Source organism: Pantherophis guttatus, chromosome 3 (assembly GCF_059756535.1).
Source record: "Pantherophis guttatus breed Tessera chromosome 3, ASM5975653v1, whole genome shotgun sequence".
Taxonomy (NCBI): Eukaryota; Metazoa; Chordata; class Lepidosauria; order Squamata; family Colubridae; genus Pantherophis; species Pantherophis guttatus.
In genome coordinates this window covers 120,389,029-120,398,458 of record NC_142065.1, presented here as the reverse complement: position 1 = coordinate 120,398,458, position 9,430 = coordinate 120,389,029, and the positions used below count along the sequence as shown (strand labels likewise).

At 39.0% G+C, this 9,430-nt stretch overlaps 1 protein-coding gene across 3 annotated transcripts in view; it reads right to left on the bottom strand.

Annotated features, from left to right (window-relative positions):
• Positions 1–2,234: 2,234 nt before the first annotated feature.
• PFDN1 (prefoldin subunit 1) overlaps positions 2,235–9,430 on the bottom strand; it is a 58,499-nt gene continuing 51,303 nt past the window's right edge. For all 3 annotated transcript variants that reach the window (XM_034411670.3, XM_060691073.2, XM_060691072.2), the window contains exon 4: positions 2,235–2,489. In XM_034411670.3, coding sequence (XP_034267561.1) covers positions 2,406–2,489 — 84 coding nt within the window. In that variant the 3' untranslated portion in view covers positions 2,235–2,405. The remainder of the gene's footprint in view (positions 2,490–9,430) is intronic.

Below are 9,430 nucleotides of genomic sequence, written 5' to 3'. Positions count from 1 at the left end.
GATGGTGTTCAAACTGGGGGTTCTCTTAGGAGCCTAAACTCCTCTGCAAGTTATTATTAAATATAAATTTAATAAAATAAAATAAATAAATAAAGTAGCAGATGTAGCTAAGAGAGCTGCTGCACAGCTTCATCTTAGCAACCATTCTTAGACAGCAAGACTCTGCTCACAATCTCTCATCTTTAGTGACCTCCCATTGAGAGCAGTTCAACAGATTTTACATAAGGCTGACGTTGAAAACCACTAGAAGCTACAGTGGACACAGCAGCATGGTTTGCCTTGCTCTGTTCACCCACATAACATATATACTCCGCAGTTTTCTTTTATTGATATGTTTAGCTTAATAAAGGGAAAATGTACAATCACGTTTTTCCATTTGCAGATGTAGCAAATTGGCTTGTTCCAAATTAAAAAGCTTTATACTTCCTTTTCTTCATATACCTCTAGTGGAAAGGAAAGGTTTAACTGCTTTTGTTTCCTTCTAGTCCTCTAAACCTTTGTTTAGTTTGCCTAAATTTGCTCAATGTTTGTGCATATATACAGTACAGATTTAGGCAGTATAGCCAGAATAACTAAACATCTCACGACAATATAAAAAATAAAATGATCTCACAGCAGGTGGCAGCACTATCTATTGACTGGTTGTACAGCATTCTTTATAGCAAAAATTTATGCTTTATAGCAGAAGATATTCCAAATTCTGCAGAAAAATAACCGAAAGATAGCCAGTCAAGAACACCAAATTAAACAGGAAAACTGACAATTTTAAGAGTGCTCAATTTAGAATAGTGCCTCCATTGTCTGTCACTTTTTTTCTCACATTACTTTGAAATTAGTTTTGTACTTATGTTACTATGTATTTTTGCTAGGAGGTATAAGGTATATGAAGCACAAATCTACTGCTGAGAGATTTTATTCTCATCCTAACTTATTTTACAATTCCTGCATTAAAAACGAAAAATGAGAAAACATAGATCATGCTAAGTCTAGATTCATAGATCATGCTAAGTCAGAGATAGGCAATCTATAATGTTCCAGCTGTTCCTGAATTATATAGTTCCTGGCATCCTTGATCACAATATAATCTCATTGTCCTGGGAGTTGCATGCTTTGGCAATAGCTAGAGTCCCACATCTTATCATGATGTGTGAGTCTGGTCATCTCATATTTTCTCCAAGATCCCCCCAAGATGGTGTTTTGGGAATCTCTGATTTAGCATAATCTATGAATCTAGAGAAGGGATGCGGTGGCTCAGTGGCTAAGATGCTGAGCTTGTCGATCGAAAGGTCGGCAGTTCAGCAGTTCGAATCCCTAGTGCTGCGTAACAGGGTGAACTCCCGTTACTTGTCCCAGCTTCTGCCAACCTAGCAGTTCGAAAGCACGTAAAAAATGCAAGTAGAAAAATAGGGACCACCTTTGGTGGGAAGGTAACAGCATTCCGTGAGCCTTTGGCATTTAGTCATGCCGGCCATATGATCACGGAGACATCTTCGGACAGCGCTGGCTCTTCGGCTTTGAAACATAGATGAGCACCGTCCCCTAGAGTTGGGAACGACTAGCATATATGTGCGAGGGGAACCATTACCTTTTATGAATCTAGACACAGACATGAGCAATACAACTCTCATCCACAAGATGGCAGCAACCTTATAATATTGTACTATTACATTTATTTTTAAGACTGCTATCAATATAATAGCTATAGCTATCTGGCAGAAAGCTATAGGGAGATTTAAACACAAATATTTCCTTACTGAAAAGCTACTCTCACCTGTTCTGTGCCAGGTAAGAGTTCTGTGCTGTTCTGTGTTGAACCTTTCCAATCATTCCAAACTGCTTGTATTGTAAAAATCATTCATGCTCTAACCATTGCCATCTCAAAACCTAGCCGTCTTAGAAAACAGTATCTGTTCAGAGTATTTTTCTACTTCTTTCCATCGTCCTATTTTCTTTCACCAATTTTTACAAGCTTTCCAGTCCCTGAAAGCAGCAAAATGAAAGCAAGAACCTTACTGCTTTACCTGTCCCTAGTGTGTGCTGAAGTCTCATAATCTTTTCCCAATAGAACAATCCAAATCCACTGGCTTTTGCATGTCTTTCTACAGAAAAGCAAAACACCAATCTAGAGCTCCACTCTAACTGAATAAATGTTTTCAACAGAATAAAGTGTAGAAGATTGGGTCCTTTGTCATTCTAGTCTGTTTCAAGAAACAAATTTAGGGCAGATTTAGCAGTCATGGTATATAAATTAAGTAATTTATTAGTGCATCAAACTACAAGGTTGGGTTGACATGATGCAGCTAGTTACATAAACCAAGTTCTTCATATCTTACACATCTTTGAATGTTTTAACAATAGGGGTTCAAAATCTCTGCTTTCAACTATTCAGTCCAAACACAAGGAACTTATTGTGCTCTTCTAGCCGTGAGCATCTCCCGGATATTATCTTCAGCTTCTTTTACACTTCGTTCCAAATATGATTTCCTTTGCTGAAAGACAAAATAATAATAATAAGAATTACAAGAATAATAACAACAACAAAAATAATAATGCAGTAGCGATAATAGTAACAACAAGAGACTATAAAATAAGAAAAGATATGCCAACAGGCATTGGAATTAGCAAGAAAACATAAGCATAAAATATCAGCATAAAACAGAGAAAACATTTTAAGGTCCATTTAGCAAAATCTTTCTAAGCACTGCAAGTCAAACTCTGCTCTGAACTTTCCACACTGGTAAATGAGAATTGTCAAAATCATATTTAATAAAATGTTGTTCCATGCATTTGAGAAGTAAAGTCACATTAATGACTAAATAATTCTTCAGACACAGAAGTATCTAAAATATATTTATCATCAATATATAAAGAAAAATGTATACAGTATTTTACAATGACCTAAAATATTCAACAAATAATGTTATATTTTATAACTTTATTAAATTTATAAAGGAATATAAAAACAGAAATAATTTTTAAAAAAGAGAGAAAAAGAAAAATCTCTCACTTTCATCTTAAGAAATGAAAGATATAGAGACTCCTGCATATCCTGAGGAGTAGGTGACTCTTGCAAATTGTTTTGAAGCTCAGTTAATTCCTAATACAGAGCATTAACATTCTCCTCCTTTTTCATTAGAAAAAGTTACAACGGCACTGAAAAATGTGAGTTACGACCATTTTTCATAATTATGACCTTTGCAGCATCCCTGTGATCATGTGATCAAAATTCAGATGCTTAACAACTGGTTCATATTTATGGACTTTGCTGTGTTCCAGGATCATGTGATCACTTCTTGTGACCTTCTGACAAGCAAAGTCAATGGAGAAGCCAGATTCACTTGACAACCAGGTTACTAACTTATCAACTGCAGTGATTCACTTAACAGCTGTGACAAGAAAAATCGTAAAATTGGGCAAAACTCACTTAACAAATGTCTCACTTGACAACATAAATTTTGGGCTCAATTGTGGTTGTAAGTCAAGGACTACCTGTATTAGACTATATTAGACGTATCATCATCAGACAGGTAACATTTTCTAATTTTAGTTTCAATAATTCTATCTGAGTACACATAACTAAGCATGAAAAGACATTAGAAACCTTCAATCAAAAATAAATCTTATGGTGATTTTGAATTACTCAATATAACTATTATAATTCACGAGAATGAAGAAACAGAATTCATTATTCAAAGATACTAAACAATATTATGCTGATACTGTACATCATTCTTGTCAGAGGATCACAGATATTATTCTTCATGAAATAAGCTTATTGAGAGAACATAATCTCAGCTAGAAACTGAATACAGATGGCCACAGTGTATGATGACTTTATGCAAGATAATAGGCCAAAAATAAGACAAGCTTGATGAATATACATCAATGAACACATTCAAGAAGCACAGACACTCATTCTTCAGCAAGATTGCACTAAATGTTGTTTAGGAAATTAAAAGATTGACAATATATTTTGTGTTACCACCACCACTTCATTTCATTTCTTTTCATTTCTTGGATTTATATACCGCCCTACTCCCGAAGGACTCAGGATGGTGAACAGCCACAGAATAAAACACATAAATACAAAATTTAAAAACAGAATAAAACCGAATTAAACAATTTAGCCGAGACAAATTTAAAACACCCAATAATTTTAAAAACAAATTAAAATTTACATTTTAAAGGGGAAAGATTTAGGCCAGGCCGGCTTGATGGAATAAAAAACTCTTGAGAGCGCGACGGAAGGTGCGCAGATCGGGATCCTCCATATCTCCGGGGGGAGCTCATTCCAGATAGTAGGTGCCCCCACAGGGAAGGCTCTCCCCCTGGGGGCCGCCAGTCGACATTGTTTGGCCGACGGCACCCAGAGGAGCCCCTCTCTATGAGAACGTACCGGCTGGTGGGAGGCTATTGGTGGTAGCAGGCGGTCCCGTAAATAACCAGCTCCTAAGCCATGGAGCGCTCTAAAGGTGATAACCAAAACCTTGAAGCGCACCCGGAAGACCACCGGGAGCCAGTGCAGCTCGTGCAGGAAAGGTGTTACACGGGAACGCCACGTCGCTCCCATAACCACCCGCGCGGCCACACTCTGCGCCAGTTGGAGCCTCCGAGTGCTCCTCAATGGGAGCCCCATGTAGAGAGTGTTGCAATAGTCCAGGCAGGAGGTGACGAGGGCATGAGTGACTGTGCGTAAGGAGTCCCGATCTAGAAAGGGACGCAACTGGCGAATCAGGCAGACCTGATGAAAAATCCTCCCGGTCACGGCTGTCAAATGCTCTTCTAAAGACAGCCATGAATCCAGGAGGACGCCCAAGTTGCGAGCCCTCTCCGTGGGGGCCAGCGATTCACCCCCAATAGTCAGTGATGGCGCCAACTGACTATATCGGGACGTCGGAAACCATAGCCACTCGGTCTTGGATGGGTTGAGCCTGAGCCTGTTTTTCCCCATCCAGATCCGCATGACCTCCAGGCACTGGGACATTACTTCAAGGGCATCGTTGGGGTGGTCCGGGGACCACTCCTCTTTTTCCCCATTTCAATTTTCCCAACTTCCAGTGGGATATTCAACAGACTGTATATAGCACATAGCCAAAAATGCTGTTTTCCTGATTTTGGTTTACTTATTTGTTTATTTATTTATTTTAAAAATCCTCATAATTTAGTGCTAATGTAAACTCTACAACAAAATTGGCTAAAAGAAGAGTCCAGGGCAGATATGGCATACATGACTAGTTTTGTGGTTCACAACTTCAATCAGATATCATGCTATTTTCAGTACATTTCTACAAGACCATCAAATTTCAATACCCAGTAAAATCTATAAATAATTGCATTTAGACAGGAAAGAATTTAGGTAAGTCACTCTGCAGGAATTCCACACACCCAGGAAGTATTGATGAGTCAGACTTCAGAATGTCGGATTTCTGAAAACTGATTTCTTTTTTAACAGGAGTCTTACAGGTAGGCCTTGAATTACAATCATTCATTCAGCAACTGTTCAATGATTCATACCACTGAATGAAGGGATGTTACGAGTGTTGCAATGTCTGCAATGTCACATTCAGATGCTTGGCAACTAGCTTGCACTTACATGCTTTCTTCCCTCAGCTTGCCTGTGATTGCAATACAATGCACCCAGCATTCTCTTTCCACAGCCTCCCTGTGCTCATACACACATACCCCATACCCTCTTTCCATGTCTTCCTGTGATCTCTCTCTCTCTCTCTCTCACACACACACACACACACACAAAGACAGACATGCATACATGCACAGATCCTGCACTCTTTCCACAGCCTCCCTGCACTTGCACACTCACAAGCCCCCCCGCCCCATGCTCTTCCCATGATCCCTCACCCACAGGGAGACAATCCTCCCTAAACCTCTTTTCCTTGGCCTCCCTGCATTTGCACACCATAGTCCCCCTACAATCACATGCACCCTGTGCCCAAATTCCCCAGCCTTTCTAAGCTTGCACCACTGAGCACCCCCTCCCTCTCATACATGGCCTATGTTGGTCCTCCCCACAACCCTTTGCATCACCCCTACACTTCTGACCTTGGAGCCCCTCTGCTTCTTTCTTAAAGACCCACACATCTGGGATTAGACAATCAGGACTGCCACTACTACCTGATGTGGTCACATGACATCACATTTCACCACATCGCTTAGCAACACCAATCCCAGTCCCAGTAGCAGTTTTAATGTAAGGACTACCTATATATGTGTTTATTCTGCCAAATATTAAACTAGACTGGTGGACCTTGGATTCCTGTTTAAGTATAAAATAAGCCTTGTCACTGGGAATTTTGCCATTATATTGCCTTTGTATTGATTTATGTTATTCAAATTTATATGGCCACCCATCTCACAAAAAGCAGCACACAACAATAGAATAAAACAATATATAAAATCATTATACATATAAAAACATTATTAAAAATTCAAATATTAAAAAAATTAAATATACAAACTACATGGAGTAAATATATTAACTACAGAAGAGTCATCTAAGAATGTCTCTGATTCCTTGGGATCCCCAGGCCATGTGACATAATCAGGTCTTGAGGAACTGCTGGAACATTAACAGATATGGAGTTAACCTGACTTGGTATCTGCAACATGGCTGATGTAATTGGGGAGAGGGGGTCCCTCAGAAGAACCCAGTCCCATGCCATTAAAGTCTTTAAATGTTAAAAACAGCACCTTAAATTGGATCTGGAAGCAGGCTGGCAGCCAATGCAGCTCATGCATCAGAAGTATGATATGTGCTCTTCTGGAGATTGCCCATTCTGCTACATTCAGTATGGTATATTCAGTACCAGTTGAAGATTCCAGATACTCTTCAATGGCAGCTGCATGTAGAGCTCATTACAGGGAGTCCAATCTGCAGGTGATTAGGACATGAGTGACTGAGCAGAATCTCCTGATCCAGAAATGGGCACAACTGGAGCACTAGATGAAGTGGTGCAAAGGTCTCCAAGCCACAACTGCCAACTTGAACAAGAATTCTGAATCTAGAAGGAACCCCAGATTGAGCAACAGGTCTGTTTGGCAGGGGAACCTGTAGGAGGGCCGACACAATCTTGTAAATCTGGAAGTACAAACTTCCCAACTGCCATTTTTAACTGCTTTTTCATTAGGTCCACCAGAATGGAATTGTCTAAAGAAATGTCAGAGCTGCCATGCTTCGCTCACACCTATGCTTCGCTAGATGCCAGTCTGTCATAAGCCATGAGGGGAGAGAGCAGGGGCAACAAGGGGGGAGATTGAAAGGAAGATAGAGGGAAACCGAAAACAATCTTCGTGCCATCCAACTGCATCCCAAGACTGCGGACCTGGGAATGGAATATTAACACCTCTGCATCTGGCCAACCTTCGCAGGGACAGTTACCAAAACATCTTCTTCAAATATGACTGGAGAATGCAAGATAACAGGTAGGGTGGACCAGAGAAGAGAAAGTTAACTAGGGAATCTTTGTGCGCAAACTGTTAATTCTGGCTTTGCTCACTATAACCACTTGGCTTTTAGTAAAAGTAACCTTTTCGCTGCGAAGAGTCCAGATTTTTTTTCCTAAGGGACCAAGCTGGGCCAGATCTGACAAGAAGCTTCCTATATAGCTATATGACAGCATCTCTAAGGGTACTCATACTGGATTGGCCTATTACCTAAACACAAACAGATTCATTTATACATGAAGCACTGGAACCAGATGCTTGGATATGATGCACTTGCCTTGAATAAAACCCTCTGATGTAATGTCTTGTGACTTTTACCTCAAAATAAATAAATAAATAAAAAGACCTGGCTTAGAATGTCTAAATTTCTAAAGTTAACCTTTCTCATTTTTTACATTCCTCTGACATGCTTCAGGAAAATGATCTTGTGACTTATGATAGCATACTAGTTTATTTGAATTCTTTCCTTGGCCTCAAGAAGGAGAAAACGGCTTGTATCCCAAAATGAGATATCAGACAGGAGCCATGAGATTACTGTGGCCTGAACTGAGCTGCTATAGTTGCTGTAAGCATTAGGATTTTTAAATGCCTCGTTCGTCTCAAAGTAACTAAAGAATCATTTTTTAGACTTTTTAAAAACAAAGACTGTGAAATGTAATTAACATATTTAGAAAATACATAGTTTACTTTCAAAACTTAATCAAAAGATTTATAATAAATCCGACATTTACACATCGTAAATTAAAACTATAAATATCTCTTACATAAGCTGTTTTTAATTGAATTCAAATGGCACTATCTTAAAAGGTTAATAGTGAGCACACAAAGTATGCTATTGCAAACTCAAATTTATACATGTGAAAAAATTAGGAATAAATAAGCAAATATGCTCAGTAATATTAAGTTTTCTTTATATGTATTTCTCTCCCTTTAAAGCTACTGATACTTATAAATGCTCCAATTGCTTCATATTCTTCTTCAGAGAAAGGCTGGCTTTATGACAGGCCAAGAACTGAACGTTTAACAAACATCAGATGAAAATAAACCAGGGAAGAACCCAATCACATTTCTTCATACTCCAAACTCTGTCCAAGTTGTCTGTGTTACAAGGCATATAAATAAGCAATTTTAGATAGACTGATATGACCAAATTATTTATTTATCTAGTGGCTTCACTAATCTGTCAAGGCAGTTATCTCCAGTGATGGATCTTAAGTGAATTTTCTGTCTTCTGGGAAAATTTAAAGACAGGGCAGTTGGAATCAAAGTTTTCACTAAAAACACTGTAAATCTGCCAACTGGATGGCAATTAGCCTAGGTCCCCATTTTACTGAACTGTGCAGACTTGTCCTGAGATAATTTGTACACCGGGTCTACTATTCATTTGTTCCTAAAAGAGTAACACTGATATTCAGATGTATTTTTTGCCACTGGTTTCCTTTATTTAACTGCATTATTATTTCAATCAATTTAACATTATTACATTATCATACTCCTAATTTAGATTAGATTAACAGAGTTGGAAGGGACTTTGTAGGTCATCTAGTCCAACCCCGCCCAAGCAGGAGACCCTACACCATTTCTGACAAATGGCAGTCCAATCTCTTCTTGAAAGCCTCCAGTGATGAAGCTCCCACAACTTCCGAAGGCAAGCTGTTCTATTGGTTGATTGTTCTCACTGTCAGAAAATTTCTCCTTATTTCTAGGTTGAATCTCTCCTTGATCAGTTTTCATCCATTATTCTGTGTCTGACCTTCAGGTGCCTTGGAAAATAGCTTGACCCCTTCCTCTCTGTGGCAGACCCTCAAATATTGCTGTCATGTCTTCTCTGGTCCTTCTCTTCAGTAGACTAGCCATGCCCAGTTCCTGTAACCGTTCTTCATATGTTTTAGTCTCCAGTCCCCTAATCATCCTGGTTGCTTTTCTCTGCACTCTTTCTAGAGTCTCAAAATCTTTTTTTATAGTGTGG